At 39.4% G+C, this 21,402-nt stretch overlaps 1 protein-coding gene across 7 annotated transcripts in view; it reads right to left on the bottom strand.

The window, feature by feature from the left end:
• The window catches only part of DISP1 (dispatched RND transporter family member 1), an 84,989-nt gene that overhangs the window by 28,698 nt on the left and 34,889 nt on the right, over positions 1-21,402 (bottom strand). For 3 of the 7 annotated variants that reach the window (XM_021552416.2, XM_085577164.1, XM_085577162.1), the window contains one exon: positions 2,164-2,700. In XM_021552416.2, coding sequence (XP_021408091.1) covers positions 2,164-2,669 — 506 coding nt within the window. In that variant the 5' untranslated portion in view covers positions 2,670-2,700. The other 4 variants (XM_085577163.1, XM_085577167.1, XM_085577166.1 and 1 more) reach the window with 3 other exon arrangements.

Here is a 21,402-nt window from a genome sequence, read left to right as displayed (position 1 = left end):
ACAATATTTGAATTCATTTTTTAAAAATAGAAAGAAGCTAAATTAAACCTAGTTTAACTACATACTGAATTTATCTAATGTATGGTATGAGAACCTGCATTTTAAATAACCCTGTTAAAACATGCACATTTCATAAAGCTAGATGATTTACAATGAACCTTGTAATAAAAATACCTGGAGAAGAAGCTGCTGTGTAGATTATAAGCTCAAACTGCAATAAAATTAAGAGCGTTGAACAATGATCACATTGAAATATCACACACCTAAGTGTTACTCTTCTGCTTACAGGAAGTGACCCGAGCACATAAAAAATATATACAAATTTATCACCTCTCCTTTTTAGCATTGCCTTGGAGCTACAAATGAGGCAGTTTGCTTCTTCCACACTGCACATCCATCCGTCTGCAAGGCTGCATCCAGTTGCTCCCAGTTTTTACCATCTCCCAACATGTCTACATTGACAGTGGCCTCTCTGGGTGACAACTTCACAATGCAATGACAGACTATGGTATTTAGACACATCTTGTTGAGTATGAAGAGAGAAAAGAAGTCTTTGGTTCCATGCTACATGATAGTCAGATCAGTATACACTGTTCATTAATGCAGCCATGGGCAGTTTACAGAGTGAAAAGGCATGGAAGCAATCCAGCCATCATGTGATAGGGATATGCAGGGTATGCTAACAGATAGAGCTGGTTAAATAAGTATAGGTGCTTCAAAGATTGGACTGCATCTTTGTTTTGACTGCTAGCAGTAAGAGAAACCATTTATCATAAATCATTATTCATAATTTCTGCACATTTTTGCAGAAGTGTATGGTATGGCAATGAACATGAAAAACCAGCATTATGGCTCAAGAGCCCAAGCAGAACAGTTCAAATAGTTTTTGTATCTGTGAAGCATGACAGAAAACATTATTTTACCATATCCAGAAGAATTTTATTTCTAGACTACAACCAGAAACCCAGACTATGGACGGCATTTGTCCCATTCCTCATGACTATGGAATACAGATGAAGTTTAACAACCCCACTGCACAGGGACAAAAACAATGAAATCAGTGCAACCATTCTGACAGTTTGAAAAGTACAACTGATCCTACAATAGTTCAACTTCCTGCATACCTTTGCATACAAAATTATACAACATCTTTGCTTGACATTTAAACAAGTATGGGGTGGAAAAAAACATCTCTGATTGTAAGCAGATCTGACAACTAAGTTTTTTTTCCATTTTTAAGTGGAATAACTGGCAGGAGAAAGCTGATTTGCACTCTGTATTATCATCCCTATTTTCATTTGCTTTTACCTTAGGAGAAAAAAAGCTTTATTCACTTTTGAGTTTTTCCACATTACATGTTTTTCCCAGTCTGATATTTTTAGGCGTTTAAAATTAGCTCATATATTTCATCAAGACAAAATCATTGTAACTGAGAAACACTTATAGCTCCAAGTTCTTGAATAAGTGTGCAGATGTTGGAGAACAGGAAGAAGGATAGTTTTTAATGCTCCCATGAAAATCCATCCCTTTTAGCCCAAATGCAACTCAGAAAAAAAATAACCTTGCTTAAAAGCTCCAAAGTGTCTTCCTTTAATGGGAATTTGCTGCACAGTTTTGAAGTTTAACAGATAACCTACACTGAAAAGACATGAGGGCAACCCACTGAACCAGCTGACCTGACAAAGAAAAAACACCCTGTACATTTGAGAATAGAATTGTTGAAAGTATTTTTCAATGCATCTTTTTAAGGAAATATGTGTTTTGATTGGACTATGCAGACATACCAGATCTTTCAGTGTATTCTTAGCTATCTCTGTACTGGTTTGTTTTACACAATAGAGGTGTACCCTGTGTCTTCTAAAAGAATTAATGAGCTTCCAAAAAATCCCCAAGAAGAAAGAAAAAAAACAACAGTGTTTTTTTCCTCCCAAGAAAGAACTAATTCACTCCAGGAATATTCATCGAGCCCAGCAAAACAAATCTCCTGACTTTGTTTCTTCTGGAAATAATAACTTGGTAATGCATCGAAAATTCATCTGTAAAATCACTAGGAAAGAAATTTGGTTCATCTTCCTTTCAGGTCTTCTGCTTTTGTAAGAAAACAAAATAGTTCTGGGAAAGATTATCCACCCTGAGAACTAAGAAATAATGCAACCTGCTTACCTTATCCTGGCTATGTGTTGCTGCACAGGCTGATGCTGGAAATGGTCAGGCCACTGATGGTGAAGGCAGAAGGATGGGGAGGGCTGAAGACAGCAGGCAGGCTGATAGACAGGGGTGTGTTTTTGGCAAATAGGGGCTGAGTACTCAGTGTGTGGCTGCATGCAGCACGAGGTCATAGGAGATGGTGCTGAGCTGCCAACCACTGAATGACATTCTTGCTTGCTATTATGGCTACTTAAAGAATGATGGTATGGACAAGGGTGGCAGCACTGCGACAACATCTGCTGAGTTCTTTGGTTGTCTAAAGGCAGAAAGGATGGTTTGATTGTACCATTTAGTTGTAGGCAGCCATTTGGACTTGGTTTTGTTCTTGGAGTTTCCTTGGATGGGAGCTGTTGGACTGTGATGTCGCCATCATTCGCTGCAACAACCCCTGGGCCAGCAGCATTTGACAAGATGCTGCCATTGCTCAGGACCACAGAGTCACTGGTGTTGCTCATAGCCATGCTCCAAGTTCTCAGTGAACACGTGATGTTCCTGAAGAAACAAATAAAACATAGTTTAGAGAGCTGCAGCTCAAAAATAACTTTAGATTAACATGAGTAAAACTCTGTTCTGAGCTTCACCCTTTGCAACACAGGCAAACAAGGAAAGGAGCCACGCACACTGCCAGGAATGTTTTAAAGTACTTAAGAGTGAAGTTGTGTCAATTTTCAGCAATTACACCAAGTTCTAAGTCAAATTAATAGAGATTTGTCAGTGTCACAGCTAACAAGTAATGGCTGACATGCACAGAACAACATCATTGTGCACAAAACTAAGCTATACACACTATTTATAAAAACAGATTTCGGTATAAATTGTCACCATCCACACCTTGCACTGCAATTTACCTGTGTGCTTTGAAAACCTACAGGAGATGAGCCCACACAATAGAGATTTAATAACCAATATTGTGCTTGTTTCAGTAACCTCTTTTCCAATTTCTATTAAAAACAATGCATATTCATGTTTATAAAAAACATATTTGAATAAATCAAGCCATTTCAGCAGACGTATCAAATTTTCTGAATAGTAGACTAGGTCTTTAGCAGAAGCTCAAAATGAACTGTTATAAATACTAAAAAGATAGAATACAACCACAAGTTTTTCCCAAATTGACAAAAAAAATAATCCCAGGATTTAATTACTGCTGATTGAGAAGCTCTTGCTTCTCAGCAACATATACTCTAAAGGCAGTGCATAATATACTATGTAGTAAATAAAGGCTATTAAAAGATTTTCTCCTAAGTTTTTTCAGACAATATGTATTCACATTGTAGAAGTGACTACAGCTTAAGATCAAAACTTGTGTAAAGTGCTTACAGCAGTTCTGTCCATCTTAACTATAACTTTGTTTTAATAAGATAAAAAGGTAAATTGGAGATCATTATTTTGATAAATAACATGAAAGGTCAAACACCACACTCAGTAAGAGTTTGCTACCCAATTTACATGAGCCTGGGGGAGGGAGGAGGAAAAAGAGCATGAAAAACACTAATTATGTGCTACTTAATAAATCAACACTTGCTAAAAAACCAGAATCAGTTAATTACAACCACTTTGACTTTTTAATACCGAATTGAATTAACAGCATTGCGAGTCCAAATTGCAAGGCTTGCGTTACAGCCACTGAACTTTGCAGAGAGACACAACATACATAGATTAAGGCAGATAAGCAAGGAAGTTTCTAACTCATTTTCTTCCCTGATACCTTTGCTGAGTGCTTGGAGAGCTAAGCCTGCCCAGCCAGCTGAGCTATTTAATTGCCTGAATGCTAATTCTGAGCAAAGTGCTTTGCCGACTGGAATGCTCCCCCTGGCAGCCCCCTGCGTAGCATCTCCCTGAGACAGAGCTAAATCCTCCACTTCTGAAACGAAAATTAATCCTCTGCTATTTGTTCTAGATCATGTGCAGAGCCAGATGCCCTGGGAAATCACTTTCATTTAGATACCCACTCAGAACAGGAGAATATGCTGCTTGACAAGCAAATTTTTCCAGCCTTCAATTCCACACATTCCTGCTGGGTACCCCTTCCCCTGGCCCAGGAAGGTCAAGCCCAAGGAGGACTTTCTGCTGAGCACAGACAGCAAATTCAAGGGGCTGGCTAAACTTCAGTTTGGTCTGAAGAGATATATTAGTTATGTGAAATTCCACTGTGTTTCAGCAGTCTGGTTTTCTCTCGCACTGCAAGCAATGCCGAACCTCAGTGGACACAGTGAGAGCTGGACATTGAGGCAGAGAAAGCTCCTCTCCAGGTGTCTGGCAGCATTTTTGGAATTTCTGGCAGCCTATTTTTACATTCACTCACATAAGAGAGATGTTGCACAGTGGTGCTGTTCCATTAGTTTATAAGTTGGATCCATCTATATTATTCCACTTGAAACTGCTGTACACTGATCAAAGTTACTGTTTACTGTAATAACTGAACAGAAGGGACAGGGAGACTGCAAACATCTGCTATTTCAGGAAGACAGACACACATCCTTTTGCTTTAAACGCAGGACACTTGCAACATTAATTTTTAGTAGCTGTTTTCATCCACTTCATGAAGGAAACCACACATCTCTGTGCCAAACCCAGATACCAAATCTCGTGCCTGAAGCAGCTGGGCAACCCCAGCACAGACACACAGGCTTGGCCCCCTCAGTGTATCTGTGCCCCTTGAGAACACTCACACGGAAATTGTAACTTTTGTCCAGACAGCTCAGCAGCCTCCATTAAATATGATATTATCAAAGATAAATGCTTTATTTTCCACAGATGTAATAGCTACCTGTGTACCTTTTGTTTAGAAATGTTTTAGAACTACTAAATTTGAATAAAAGATCATCCGTACCATAACATATAATTCTGCCTTTGTTCTCGTGTAACAAGCAATTCATGAACCCTTTCAAACATTAAAATTTGAACAGGTAGAGCCAATTCATTCTTTTTTTCTAAGCCTTGAGGAACCCTTGAGTTCTGTTCATTTTTATGGAGTCTTAGAGAGGCAGTGGAAGCACCTGCTTGCCTTGAAGTTCTTTCAATGACACATTAAAGCAACACTACTTTGCATGCTAAGGTAGCCATCTGATTAAATATTTTATTCAGTCACAGCTATGAAGAACTGGGACTCAAACCAATTCTCTACAATGTGAGCTGGGCTGTACATTTTCATTTGGTTTGGTAACTTTTCTATTTTGAGTCACTGAATTTGACCAGGTTAATATCATCTGAGTTTTGTTTCATTCATTTCTGAGGGGATTAAAAATTCCCTACTACAGTACTTAATTTGTGTCCCTCTCTACAGAAGTGGCTGTAAACCCATTGACAGCAAAACTTCACCTGCAGGCTGTCACACCAAAAAATATTTTTACATTTTATTCTTAACTCCATGCTGCATTTTTTCTCCTCTGCCATAACTGCAGTGACTGGGAACTTAGAGAGATGTAACAATGGCCCAATGAAATAACCAACTGAATGTTTTTTCTTAAGAGGATTAATAAATAAGCCAATTAAGATGTGACAAGTAAAAGCATAGTAAGGTTTTTAATATTACATGGGATGGGAAATTTAAGAACATGCTGACCATGAAAAAAAATCTAAAAATAGGAATCTTTGAAAATTTAGTCTTTGAGAATTCTGAATTCTTACTATGTTGAAGTTTATTTTTGCTGCACTCCTCAGACTGCCTTAGGACCTGGCATTCTCCATTAGAGTGGGGGTTTTAGGCTTCTAAAAATTTACACCTGAAAGCCTTGAAGCAGTGGACAGGTAGTCTGAATAATGAGGTGTAAGAAAATACAGGTTCTAATGCAGACAGCCCTACTTAATAGAAGATTAAACACAATTAGAAAAAGTGTTAATCTACATGTTTACTACATCCCACGTCTCTAGCTGGACACAAGGTATTTTAAACAAGATCATCTCTTCAGAAATTATGCCAGCTGGACTGCTAAGGCAAGAAAACCAGAATTGTCTTTAATTACTGCACTCTTAATAGCAGTAACTGCTCAGAAAGGACTTGAGCCATGCAGTTCAAAACAACTCTTGGAAGAGCATCATATCTGGAATGTACCATGCAGCGACGTTCCTTCATAACAGTTTTATGGAGTAATCCATCTATTATTTGTGGAGCTAACAGTGAACACAGCTCATCCAGCAGACAAGCACTGCAAGCCCTTCAGGAAATAAAGTAATGCTGTACCACACAAACTACGTGGGATTGGTGCTCCCCAACTAGCATGTTCTTTTAAAACTTGGATTAAGTTCACCTGTTCCTTTGGCTGTAACTGAATTTTCTCCTTGATTTAAGTTTCTTACAAAGAAAAAATACAACCAAAAACCCCCAACCAGACTTAAAAAAATATTGGTTCAACATATCCCATCTGGACTCAGAATGCCTGCAATTGGGAATGATACAAGTGCAAATCCAAGAGGGAATGATGTAGTGGAAATTTAATATAACCTAATATATTAGTACAGATAATTTATAGATTTTTAGAAGACAACAGAGAACAGCCAAGTATTGAGAGTTGTTTTAACCATATAAGAAAAAAAATACCCCAAATCTGCAACTTGCAGAAAACAAAAACTAAACTGTTGTAAGACTATAGATTTTTCATTTAAAGTATGACAAAATTCAAATTTCATTTCAAAGTTATCAAAAGCTTTTTGGCTGTAGTCAGCATTGCACCACTCAGCCAGATGAACCAGCCTAGGCTTTATGGACTTTGCAGACCTGTCAGCTACAAAGCATCATAGTTCTGAGATAAACACGATGTGCAAAGTAATAAAAACATTTTTTCATGTTAAAATTCATCTGAAACAGCTGGGCTCTAGAAGCAGTGTACTTCTAAAATAAGCAACATTTAACAATCCCAGTACTACCTGGTAAGGCTCCTTCCATATGAAGCACCAAAATGGCCTTGCTTAAGTTTTCCACGATGTGGCCAATAGTCTTACAGTCTGTAAACTCAGTTAAATCCTCTCCAGCCTTCGTCTGCTGTGCCAGCCAGTGCACAGCCACTATAAAGGAGGGTTTGCTCCTCCTTCACATTACCAGAATTCTTTCTATCTTTGCTTTTTCTCAGTGCTCAGAGAAGTAACAGGTGGTGCCTGGTGTTTTGATACTGGGCTTCATGGGAGATGTCTACTTATCTATCACTGCAATGGTCTTTAGCAAGTCAAACTGCTTTTTAATGTTTTATGGTTGTTGATCTCCATTTTGGCTCCCAGCTAGACATTTTTTAAATTCTCCAGCTCTTACTCCAATGCTATCATATGCGGTGCTTGGTTTCTCTCAATACCTCGATTCTTGCTCTTCCATTTCAGCTGTTAACGCCTACCTCTTCCCTGAAAAGCTTTCTCTGTACAAAATGCAGGCACTTCCCAGAACAAGCTATCCCTGTGCTCTCCTTTTTTTTCCCCCCAGGTATTTCAAGTATATTAAATATAAGCATTTCAGCTTCAGGAAGTCTCAAATTCTCATTTCATCAATGAGCAAGCTTACCTGATATATTTATTAATGCAGCCATTTCACTTTGAGAATTGGTACAACGCAGCTCCTATTTTTGAGAAATGCCACTATGGTCAGTGTGTTTTCTACACAGTCCCATATTCTCAACTACTGTCATCCTATTAAAAAGCAGAGTTTCAGCAATCTAAGGCCTTGTTTCATGAGGCAGTAGTTAGCAGACAATTATGAAGCAGAAGAGGTTTGTAAAGGGGAAATTTCCCCTCCTCCAAGTGTTCTGAGAGCCAGCTGTCCCTGCCAGCCCCCTCCACAGCCTGCGAGGCTTAGAAGCTGTCCTGTCCTGAGCCTGAGACTCCATGAGTTCATTTCCTGTGTCGCAGGCTGTCGGGAACCACAACGCCTGTGACAGGGAGTTTCCAGATGTCACCATGCCAGCACCACAGCTCATGGACAGATGGGCACACTGGCAACCAGCTGCTGAGCTGGCACAGGAACGGTGACAGCGACAGCTATGGGCTGAGTGAGCTGGGAAAGACTGCGAAGGATGGAAAAACCAGGGCTCTTCAGACCCTCAGAAACAGATTTTGCTTTGCTTTTAAGCTAAAGTTACTTCTCCTGAGAGCAAAACAACAGCAGACCATTTCCAGAAATCATTTGCAGGTCTTTGACTGCAGAAATTGATGGCAGTGCTTTAACTATGAAGTATTTTCGAAGTCAAAATTTACAATAGATATAATTAGACTATAGATAGAAGCAACAACAATGAGCTCTGAATTCTCTTCAAGAAGTTTTGTGTGATTCTAAAATTTTAACTGGAAAAAAAAAAAAAGCATATCTATGTAGGGAAAATGGAAGAAAATGTATTAAAGTCCAAAAAGCTTCAAATACTCTGAGTTTTGGAATGAGATACAGCTACAAGCAGAAATTATTGGAACCACACTACTTCAAGAAAAAAAGTGCATAGTTCTGGAAAGCAGGTGTACATTTCAACATAGTTTAACAGCCCAGAAAGCTGTTAAAAAAAACCCCAAACATTGCTTACAACTGCCACGCTGTCATCACACTAAATCTTATTTACACAACTTAATGACTTTCTATTATCATGTGAAAGACTTGAAAGTTTTTGTAATTGCAAATATTCTGATCCGAAACAGCTTTAATCCTGCTTACACAGAACAGGAAGAAACCAAAAATATGTCTCTTTCTGGCTGTAAGAAGAGTTACTTGCATTGAAAGTTATGCAGGTTTTTACTTCATCATGCTGTGGGACTAAAATTGAAATTATAACAGCTGTAAAGGGACACAAAAGCAACATTGAAGGTACGGCCCCAGCTATACCTACCATCATCCTGGCTATATAAATGTTATGTAAGAGCTTAAGAAATCTCTCCACCATCTGTTTAGAATATTTTTTTTTCCTGTCCAAATTTAAAGGCTATATTTGAACACAGTAACATAGTAACAAGAATTTTTCTAACATTTTTCTTCCGATTTTAATTGGAAGAAAATAATCACTGTCTACAGTACATTAAAGAAGGCAAAGACTCAGTGGTACCATCAGGGCACATCAGGCAGGTACACACTGGCAGTCACACCTATTTGATAAACACAGAGCATTCTTTGCACTTGGCTACAGAAAACACAGCAAAGCACTTTTACATTATCAGTCCAGCAATAATTTTCTTTGAAAGCTAAACATGAGAGTTGTTGGGTTTTTTCCCCCCGCTTCATTTCCCAAGCGTGAGTGAGTTTAAAGTCTCCCAGTCGCTGAGCCGTGCTCTGAAGGTCAAATGATAAAACCTCGTACAGCACTTTTATCACAGCGCATCTGCCCAGAAGCCGCATCTCCAGTCGGGGAGAGGGGGAGGGTTTGCTTTCTCACCGGGCTCTTCAGCGCTGCCGGGGTCCTGTGCTAAACTCTCCGGCATTTCTACCCAGCTGAAAAGTCTCTCACAATCCCAGGAGCCCACTTGCATTACCAAGTAGCTTTGCAGTGTAAATAAACGCAGAGATAAATCTCTGAAGGCACGGCCGGGTCCGAAGCGACCCAACGGGACGCAGTTCTCGCCACTCACCAGCCGCAGATCGGGGCAGACGTGCAGGAAGGAGGCGGCAGCCCGCTCTCGATCCAGCTACCGCCCGGCTCCGCTCGCCCCAGCGCCGGCCCCGAGCGGAGAGCGCCGGGAGCCGCGGCCGCCCCTCCCCGCGGCAGGTCCGGGCTCCGGCAGCGCCCGCCGGCTCCTCCCCGCTCCTCCCCGCCGCGGAGCCCCGGGCCGCTCGCCGCCCCTGCCCCGCCGCGGAGCCCCGGGCCGCTCGCCGCTCCTCCCCGCCGCGGAGCCCCGGGCCGGGGTTGGGGTTCGGGGCCGAGCCGAGCGCTGCCGCTGCCCGGACGCGCGGGCTCCGCGCCAGCCTCTCCACGTGGAGGCGCGAGTGGCGCTGCCCCGCACAGGGAGAGAGCCGAGGGAGACTGGAAACAGCTCCGCGGCTCGTTCCGAGTGCTTTTCAAACTCACTTCAGCCCTCATTAGCTCCTGGCAAGGGTTCGTCCCCCCAACAAGCTCTTACTTCATCCTCTGGCTGTCAGGACAAATATTGGTGTGTGGATACAAATCTCCAGCAGGTTGCCAGCGACAAAATACCGACTGGGATTTAAGGGCCTTTACCCCACCAGATTTTACAATATTTGTACCTAAAAAAGCTTATTCTACACAGAAGTACTTGAGGGCCTGGCAGTTCATTTCTACATCTCACATAAGTTTTTTAAAAGACTTTATAAATACAGATGCAATTATTACAGACTATTAATGCAAAAACCTGAAAATTTCCTGGTTCACAACTCAGAATGAAAAAATAGATATTATTAAAGTCTGGAGATAGTCAAACCCTCAATTCTAGGTATTAATGTGGGGAACATGGTACTCAATCACTTAGCAGAGGTGAGGAGCTTAAAATCCTACCAGAGGAAGTGCTATAAACCATATTCTGTGGTATACCAGAATACCATGTTCAAACTAACTACAAAAGCCCATATGCTCACAAGCTTTGTGTTTTGGGAGCTGACTTCTGTTTTTTCCTCAGCTCTGGGTATCGCAGAATTGGCATCTTCCTGGGGCAGATCTTGTCAATCAGTCCCTGTAAATCCAAAGTAGATGGTGATTTACAGGTGTCTGACTGGCTTTTAGAAGTGCTCTCCTTACTTTCTATAGAAATACAGAAACTCTGATTTCAGGGTCAAGTTGAACAGGTTGAAGCAAAAGTAATTGCTCATCTATAAACACCTTTACTCTTTGTAAAGCAAAAGATTTAACCAAAGGAAACACTGAAACTCAATTTCCCTTAGTGTGACCTTAGAATTATGCATTCCAATTGTGATACAAGGTTTTACAGAAGGCAGCTCTTCCTGCTAACTGGATCTGGTCCTTAACAGGTGGTGAGAAACTCTGCTGGTTCCCCACTTCTAAGAGGGAACTTTTTTTTTTTTTGTTAATCCTGTTTTCCTTGACTTTCTCACTGAGCTTCAACTGGGAAACTTCACTGGCATCAGCTGCCATCTCCACCTCCCCCACACCATCAGCATCCTATCTGGAACTTCATTTTTCTAATATGAATGGATTCTCTAATAGAAAACTTGCTTTCCATCCAAGTTAGAACCATTCGGTGTTAATGCTCTAGGACAGATTTTATGTAAGAACTGTATTTTGCTCAACTCTATTTATTCATCAAAAAAGCACTACTATAAAGCAGGTGACTCAACCATAATTTAAAATGAAAGTAGGATGACAATACAGTATTCACTTGCTGAATATCTGAAACACATAATATAACCTAGAAGCAGCAGAATAACCTCAAAGTTACTCTTCCAAAGTCACACAACTCCATGCATTTTTGAAAAACATATCTACTAATAAAAGTATTTCTGAAATGTGTAATGGGTATCAGTTCACTGCAGATACTGTGTCCCTTGTATTTGCTAACCACTTCAAAGAAATGACAAGAGACACATAATATTTGCTCACTGCTTTTATATCTAGGAGGAAAAGCACCATAAGTATCTGAAGGATTACAGTCTATTAAAAAACTCTTAGATTATATGTACTGCAGAAAATAGTGTTAAGTTTCTTAGCACATAAATTTAATGCAGATACTTTGTTCCAAGGGTGACAGTAAAACAAATGTATAATGCATGTTCAGAGATATGCTTAATAAAAGTATTTGTCCAAATGGGATTTAAATAGCATATCATATATTTGAATTACAGCCTTATAGTAGATTATTGCCCTTATAGTATCTGGAAACCAAACTCTAAGTGCTGAGAAACCTTTTCCCCATGCTACACTTAGGCCTTGCAAAACCTTGGTTGCCCTGAGTCCCCCCAGCGTATTCCTGGTTTGGACATTTCCATTATCCACCCTTTCTAACATCCCCTTGTGCATCACTTCAAATGTTGCTATTTATCCCACCATTCATCTCCAGCAATAGCAGACAAATGCTGACTTCTGTGTTTGCAAGTAATTAAAAAATACAACTGTGCCCTCCAGCATATGGAATGCAGGTCCGGTGAAAAAGGATGGAAAAACTTAAGAGTGATTCAAGGCAGACCAGGAATGTCAGATTTGATCTGTGGAAGCCTCGAGAAGATAAATGAGTTTATCCTATAAACTGCACTATTCACTGCCTGGAAATGCATCTATGCAGGGAATCTGGACAACATCTGCACTACTAATTCAGCCTTGGTTTAATTCAAAATGATCCTCGAAGCATCAGAAGTTCTGCCTATAGGTATATGGATCTGCCAACACATTTTACAAATACTTCAATGGCTTAGTCAAAGAAAAACTCTGACTTAATTATCATAAGAGATGCTTTCTCTCTTTTTCTCTCATAAGTTGTGTTTTTTTTTAAATTGATTTTAAAATAATATTTTTCACAGTATACTTCACTAATAAAATCAAGTAGTAGTAAAAATACTAATACAGTTCCCAAACTTCTGTATACAATACTTAGGAAAAAGGTTATAAGATAACCATGGTAAAGACTCAAAGGAGCTGTAGTCTGTAAGAAAATGAGCCTGAACACCTGAAGCTTCTATTTACAAAGCAGGACTGACAGAGTATTGTAATGCATGAAGTTTGCCCATTTTCTCTCTTCAAACAAGATACAAATGACCCTTTCATGGCCTCTCCTAAACTGAAGATGCTGGACAATGCCATCGAGTGCCAGCCACTTCTCTGACCTCTGGCTGCCCACAATCAAAAGCTGTGACCAAGCTGCCACCCTTCCACCACAGGAGGTGCAGCTACACCTTGTGCCTTTTCCTGGCTGGATGCCTTCACCTGCCTCTCTGAGTTTCATATGACATTAATCACAGATTCTTCTTGTCACAGTGTCACTCTTCCAAAGTGAGATCCAGAAGAAGCTGAAAGACTTTAGACTTTAAGCACTGAATATAAATAAGAGAGCTGGTGGAAGTCTTGCATGTTCTGGGGATAAATGGGTGATGAAGGACTTAGCAAGTGCTCAGGAAAAAAAGTGCAGAGGCTTCCAAAATCCTTGAAAGTCAGTCAGAAGACACAAGAAGTGCTGTAGAAATTGCTAATGAACTGGAGAGAAAAAGGGAATATGGAATTAAAAAAGCCAATTAGAGGTTAAAATGACAAAATGAGTTCTGCACGTGGCACATGTACTCTACACATATTTTATTACAGCTACATTGAATTTTTATTACAATTCCTATCCACCTACAGAATTTCCTGACCGGTGGGATTTTTTTTCTTGGATGCAAAAGTCTCTGTTGCCTTTTAGATGCCATAGCACAGTACTCACAGTAGGCATTTTACCAAATGCCTTTTAAAATAAACAATGTAGAACAAAAAATATGGTAGGAACCAACCATTCATTTACTACTTTTCATATTAAAGTATATTTTTGTGCAACACTTGAGGTAATAACCTACTTTAATTACTCAGAACTTCCAGCTTCTTAGCAGCACTTGGGACATGCCAGCACTGCACTGAGAAGTTACTTGGGCTGAGTCAGCTTGATCCATCAGAGATCACAAGGTCTAGACTGCCACTGATCCTCACACCTGACAACCTGCAGAGAGATCCAACAGCCTACATGGTGTTCCCAAGTGTTCTTGGGTCCAGAAATATGAGGCAAAGACACAAAGTGACCTATCTGAGACTGCAGCCATGCAAATCTGAGCTGTTTGCTCCTAAGCATAAACTGAACCTGAAAAGAGAATGCCTGTCTCCATACGAAAATGAAGTTGAAAACTCTCAAAATTGGCATTTGGAAGCCTCTGAACATTGGAGTAAATTTACAGCCTCTGTTACCCATCCAGAGATGAAAGGAAATATTGCAAAATATAAAAAGGATCCAGCAATGGAAATCTGGCACTTCAATTTGTAGGTTTATTTAATTGAGATACAGGATGAAGAAAAGGCAGTGACTGAAATTCAAAGTATTAAAATCTACATGCACTTACACTGGTATTCTTCTATACACTTTCTTCTTCCCCTTGAAGTATAGAAGACAGACCTTCTTATAATTACAGGTTGTACTATAAGCAAAACTGATTCAGTATCATCATCTACCTATGGCAGAAGCCTTAAGGAGAGCCCTCTACTTACAGACTGCTGCCTCCGCAGAGATGAAATATTGTCTGATCAATAGAGGACATGAAGTAAATTGACTGTCCTTCTCCAGATTCCACTCATCCAGAATTAATCACAAAATCTTTCATAATTGATAACCTGGAGAAAGGTTGAGAAATTTTTAAACCTTGCAAAGCAGTTTTTCTCCAGTACAAGTGACAGGGAAAAAGTTAAGACATGCTCACTGTTCATGCTCTATTCATTGTGGTTGTTTTTTGGGCTTTGGTTTGTTTGTTTGTTTTGGTTGTTTGGGGTTAAGATATGCAAAGGACATCTGGCTTGGATTTGCAAAGTTTAAACTCCACCCACTACATTCAATAAACCAGATACAAACACATTCTTTTTAATATGCTGGAAACTGGATATTTAAGGCTACATCAGCTTAAATAACACTGGAAGTCAGAGCACAGAAATAAATTTCTACGGGCAAAGAGGGTTTTTCATTGTCCATGACATGCCTAGAACAATGTCCTCTCAGTCCCTAGTGTAATGAAAAAGTTCAGTATGAATCTGCAAACAAATACCGTCTGATTCTAAATTATTTCCTTTATTGATTTTTTTTGCCTTTATTGATTTTTTAAAAAGCTCTCAAAGTATGATAATGTCATTTTAGAGCCTTGCCTCTTCCCCCATCTGAAACAAGTCACTGGCAGCATTTCCCTAACTTTCTTTCACTGAGATCCTGAGATTTTAAATGTGAAGGCAGAGTTTTATGACTACAAGACTGTCTTGTTTTACCTACTTACATAACAGAAATACTAATACAAACGTAAGGACTATTTCTTTGGTGGACATCTAACAGACATAAACCTTTTATTTTCCATGTTTCCAAACCACATGTACTCTGAACTGAAATGCATATCTGAGGCTCCACAGTAACTCAAGTCCCACATCACATAAAAGCCTTGAAAAGCTATTACATTTTAAAATTCCCCATATTGGATGAAACTATTTACATTACTAAAAAGACCTGAAAGTTGTGTATTAATCATGAAAAACAGAAGAAAACATTAGATTTAATACTCTGCAAAAAAGCTTTAATATGGAAAGTTTATAAGACAGTTTTATTTGCATCTCAAATAGTTTTCAGATACTAATATGGAGAAAACTTGTTATAAAACCAAATAAATCTGGAAGCAGAATTGAATATCTATACTTCTGAGTTATCTACTGCTTACAATGTTTTGAAGAAACATTTAATAGCTTGTCTTCAGCTGTAAAAGTTTCATTCTCTAAACAGAGTGCTCCAATAATAAGTTATATTAAAATGCAGCTGCATAAACATGTTTACACACACTTATATTTTCTCATTCACATTCCTTTCTCACAGGTGTACCTTTTCCACTATGAAGTAACTAAACTTAAATATATCTTATGTAAGTGCACACATGTATAACGTCACTTGTAAAACAGTCCAGACTGTCCAGGGGGAAAAACTAACAGAATGCTTTATCTGAACATAAAATAAACAAGTGACATAAAAAGCAGTAATTCTACCACTTGTACTACACCAGCAATTAAATTACAACCACCAGCCTGATGGCAGTGAAAGCAACTATTGCAGTGTAAGTTTTTTTTTCCACGACAGGAGAAATGTATTTTACTAATACTGTTTTAATAACCACCACATTAACTTGTCTGTAATCAAATAAGTAACAAAGAACTGTATTTCTCCTATCATTTGGAGAAATTCAAATAGCAACAGTCCAGAAACCACAAATACCACTATTTCTATTTCAGTTAGGGAATCAAAGGAAATGTCACTCTCAGGTTCATTCTTAATTCAGGAAAGTCTTGCAATGTATGGGATTCTTTGAAAAGATATAAATTATTTTTAAGATAGGGACAACTGTTTTGAACTTAATTTAGGGAAACTAAAAATGTAAAATCTGTATTTATTGCAACTAAGTATTGCCATATAATGCTTATGAAATATTAACAGCTGTGTCCAAAATAAACTTTTATGTTGCAGATATCACAAAACTATTCATTTTGCTGTTCACTTCATTCACAGAGCTAAGGAGAAGGTTCTAGCTATCCATTTAAGAGTAAACTAGGTAACAGTGGCAATTCTGAAACATTTCTGAAATATTTCTTCTACGTATTGCACGTTCAACCTTCAGCCTAGCCTAGCTTTCTTGGCTTAGTAAAACTCACAGGAAAGGAAATCCCTACTAGCTTTCCTTTTTTTTTTTAGCTGCCTAAACCTTCAAACAATACATGAAAGAGCTCCCCTTCCCTTTGTGCTCAACCAACATCACACCTTTACCTTTCTTCATTAGGAAAGTGGAATAAGCACCAAAGCTAATATTTTTTTTTTCCAGAAAAAAAGAGAGATCTAAGTTTTTGGAATAAACAAGCACTGCTAGAGCCCAGAGAGGACCTTTTATTTGAAGTGAGCTTTACTGACACACTAACGAAGGTCTGACAGACAAGGCAGGAGAAAATGGTATTTGAGCACAACCTCAATGTTTGCTCACCAGGCTGCTTGCCTGCCACAGGCTTACCCAAACACAGCCCCTGCAATGCAAAGTCAATCTTTTCTGGCTGTCTCTGAGCAAACAGATGTGAGCCTGGGAATTCCTCATACATTCAGATAAATCAAGAACCAGTCTGTTCAGAGCCCCAAGCTCCATGGCTTTAGAAGGAGATGTCAGATTTCCGCAGAAGCCTCTGATTTCACACTACTTAGACTAAAATAGAGTTATTGCCAATCATGCAAGCCACATAATTTCCAAAACTCTTCACCAAGTTTGATACGCTTCCATTTCACCTGGTATTCTATGGGAAAGAACTTGAGACAAGTCTAAACTACAAAACACCAGTGTAACACTCCCCTATGGATTTTCTTATGCTATCTCTCTTCCTTTTGTATTATGCCCAAGGGTTGTGAGGAGTATCTTCTCAAAAAACTGATCTGGCATTTTCTACTGTACACAGGTTCCCTGGAGCCACACAGTTCTGACTGTACAGTATAAAACTTGTGTTTGTCAGTACAAAACTGCAATTGCAAACCTTCCTGATCAATGCTTGACTCAAAAAACACTTTAGAAAAGCACAAGGTACAGAAACGTTGCATTACAGTTGTAATACAAATCCAGATAAATTGCTTCTCTGCATGAGGTCCATTTAACAAACCAGATTTTTAAGCAGAAGGTGACCCAGTATTGACCGAAATATCTAAGGTGAGGTACTTGAGTGCTTTTTAAGCTCAAGTGTACCTTTTCAGATTTACAGTCAATAAATACAGGAGGTACCTACTTAAAGATGGAATTCAAAGAGCAGACTTTGACTTGATTATTCATTCTGTGATGTATGTAGAAACTCAGTTGCACAATAGTGATTTTACCATTTTATCTAATTACTATACATGCTCAGTTTCTAGGAGATTCATTGGAATAGGATCTGGTTCTCTACTTGTTGTATGAATTCTAGTGTCAGGTAAACTTTTCGCACAAGAATTAAGGAAAATAAAGAGGATCAGCTGCTGAACTATATTTAGGAGTACAGTATCTTTCCATACCCAGGATCTGAAGCAGCAAGACTGATACCAGTCTGCAAAGGAAGCCAGGCTATGAGAACTGAAAGAACACTAGTCAGTGGTGGTCATTAGAGACTACAACTGTGCAGTTGTTTTTTTATATCCTGGCAAAGAGGAGTGTGCCTGGGTATATGCCAGCAGTAACATAGCTGTACAAAGTTAACACCAGCAAAGTCCCTCCATATCAGACATGGAGACAAGGGAACAGCAGCTGTGGAAGACTCCTGGCAGCCCAGGCAGCAGCAGCTGCACAGCCATTCCATGCCTCCAAGGGAAGTTTGGTCCCTTTGCAATTCCCTCCCTTCCAGCTCCCTCAATTGCACCATGTACCTGTTCCAGGGCATGGGCACTGGCAATTTTAATGAAGCTGAGAAATTTTAATGAAGGCCGTTGAACCTTTATAGCAAGTGTTCAGATATTAAAACCTGAATATTCATTTTATAATTTTAAATCTTACTTCACAGAACAGCCTTGTTTAGTCTACAGATTTAACAGTCACCAGCAGATATCATTTTAAAGAGCAGTGCATGCAAAATATACTGACCTTCCCAGCAAGAACTCGCAGACCAGCCATTAAAAAGACCAGCTACAGTAAGGTTGCTCCATTTGTCAGAATATATTAATCTTTGCATATGCCCTTTCCAAAACAAGTTCAACATAAATCCACCACAAAAAAAAATCTTTCCCAAAGAGTTTGCTTTAGAAACAATGCCAAAAATAATCTAACCTTGAGAGAACCATCCCAATGACTAATGCATGACATGTTCTTCATACTCCAGTGACACATCCATGTTTTTCCTCACAGTGGACAAAAAAACCTATCACATGGATCTGGTCACAGTACTCAAAGGCACACAGAGTTATTAGGCATTAGAAGAGACCGTAATACCAGCCAGTGTTCCTTCCACCTTTCCAGTACAGCTGACTGTGAGCTGCCAGGCAGGACCAACACTGTGCACAGTGAGTGATCCTGAGCTACTTGGTTACTGGCACATTATAAACCAGGGATGAGAGCAAACTGCTCACACATATCAAGGGGAAGGGGGCTGGGAAGAAGGGAGAGAAAGGAACCTGGAATGCTTGGCCCAGGGTCAGAGGACAAAGAATTTCAGAGAAAGGCGGCAATTTTAAGAGGGAAGTGCCTATCACGCAAACATGTGCTCATCATGTTCACCCACACACTTCCTCTTCAGAGATTAGTTTTAATCCCAATAAATTTTCTAAATTCAACTCCCCACATACTTGCACAAGCTTGTTTGCTGGCATAAGGAAAGTGGCTACAGCAGGCAAGTATAACCAGATGGAGGAGATGCATTTCTTTCAGTGGCACTGATGATTTCTGTTCACTTAGAAGAACACGTGCATATAATGTGCATATTAGAGTACAAACTGCAAAAGCAATAGGCTTTACAGGACTAAAGAGAAACTTTAAAAATGCTTAAGAAAAAGCATGCGGTACCTAGAATAAAACAAGAAGGCAGAAATGCAAATCATAGGGATAAGCATGATGAACAATCTCTGCCTCTGATTTTTCCGTACAAAAAGTTATTGCTGAACAAGTTTTGAATTCTCACAAAATAACAAAGCAGAAACAAAGGGCTGTGTTCAAAACACTTACAAACTGAAATTCCAGTTCCCTACACACAGGACTTTCTTTCATTAGGACAAGATGGAAAACAAGTCAGTGATTAGCATTAATTCAATACTAAAACATAGTAGGGTACAATTCATAAAGGCACTGATGGACATTTTCCCAGGTTTCTTGTTGAATGACTGCACTTTTTCTTTCAGAAAAAAATTAAGTCAGCAGTTCAGTGACATCATTATCTGCTATGACTTTCCTCACAAGGGCTGCAGGACTGAGCTCCTTGCATGGCCACTGTGAACACTGAGTAGGAGCACTGATGCTCTTAAGATTATCAGTCAGAGCATGACTGAGAGCAGTCAGGCTTCTTGTATACAGAACACACCCCAAAGACTCCACAACCATCAGGAGCCAGTTTTCAGGTAAACACGTGAGTGACAGCAGATAAAGCCATACTCCATTAAAATGGCAGCAGTGAAACCTTCACAAGGACATAATTCAAGGAAAACTGTTGTGCATTACTGATTCTGCACAGTACTTGACAAAAGCCTCATGATTACGAAAATAAAAGAATAGGTTCTGTTAAATTTCCTATGCTCACTCCTCCTTATACTTAAAAGGTGGAAAGAAGTATTTCCCTCAGGGAAGGGGGGCCCAGTTCATAATTTCTGGATTAAACCCATTACTATTAGCTGCAGAAAGAAATTATTAGTGACAGGTTCACTGAATTACCTCTTTACAGAGGTCACTGGAGCTTCCTAGAAACCTAAAACTGCCACTGTAAATTTAGTTTTTGAAACCAACTAAATTAGAGGTAAACATAATAAAGAACCTGCTTTAATACCCTAATCTAGTCATGCACTATAGTACAATACATTTTCATTTCTTCACTTTGAAGTTATAAACTGAGAAATAGAAGAGTTTTGGCATTCACCACTATTACATCAACATTTCATATCCACAGATGTGGATGTAGAATTTCTATTGATTTTAAATATGCTCATTTCACTTTGAACTGTAACACAAATAAAGAATAATTTTTCTGGCAAGTACACAAACCACAGCTTGATTAGCACATTTAAAATAAGATTATAGAGAGGCTTAAAACAGGATTTAAAAAAGCTTTCACAATGTAAAATTCTATTATGAAATGAATCAATTTCACAATATCAAGAATCTGGAAAAAAAAAAAGAAACCACATATAAAAAAACCTTATTTTGATTCTGTTTATTACCACCATTTTAAAGTTTTGCTCAATTATTGATGAAGCACCTTAGACAGAAATTGTTCAATTCACCACTTTACAGGTTACACTTAGTTCTGCTTAATCTTCCAAGACAGTTCATAAACTCTGTGCACTGTTTCATGTAAAGTACATACAGAGTCCTCAAAGTCCAGCCTGTGTTTCCCCCTTCCAAGGAAGTGACCTCACCACCAGATTATAAAGTCCTGTTTCTTTTACTGGTGCTCTCTGTTGCTCTGGTCCTGTAAATTTTGCATTCCTAGGAGTACAAAGGATGCCCTTCATCCCAGTCTAGTAAAAAGCTGAGTAGTGAAGAGTCTACTACTTGGTGAGAAACCTCAGTTTGAAATCCTCCAGCTGGATTTCAGCACTAAATCCAAGTCTTCCCCTTCTCAGGGTTATCACACAGCAATCACATCCCATCTTTGCAGGGCATGAGCAGACACTGGTGTGGTGCTGCAGCAGTGGCACTGGGACACTGGCAGGAGCAGCCCTGGGCACAGCTCTGCTCCCCAGCACATCAGTTTGCCTGGCTGCTGGGACCACAGAGGGACTGGATGTCACATTTGCTTACACCAAGCTCTCCACTCCTCCCCCAAGCAAAGAGAGCCTTCATCGCTGCTGTCCCTCCCTTCTGATCTACTTTGTCAGAGGTTACTTCAAGAACTCCCAGAAGTAATGCCATTCCATCCTAGCTAAACCCTTTTTGAAATGTCT

The sequence above is a fragment of the Lonchura striata genome, chromosome 3 (assembly GCF_050655825.1).
Source record: "Lonchura striata isolate lonStrDom1 chromosome 3, ASM5065582v1, whole genome shotgun sequence".
In the NCBI taxonomy this organism is placed as follows: Eukaryota; Metazoa; Chordata; class Aves; order Passeriformes; family Estrildidae; genus Lonchura; species Lonchura striata.
Note: the sequence above shows the minus strand (reverse complement) of the source record. Positions and strands in the feature narration are given on the sequence as shown.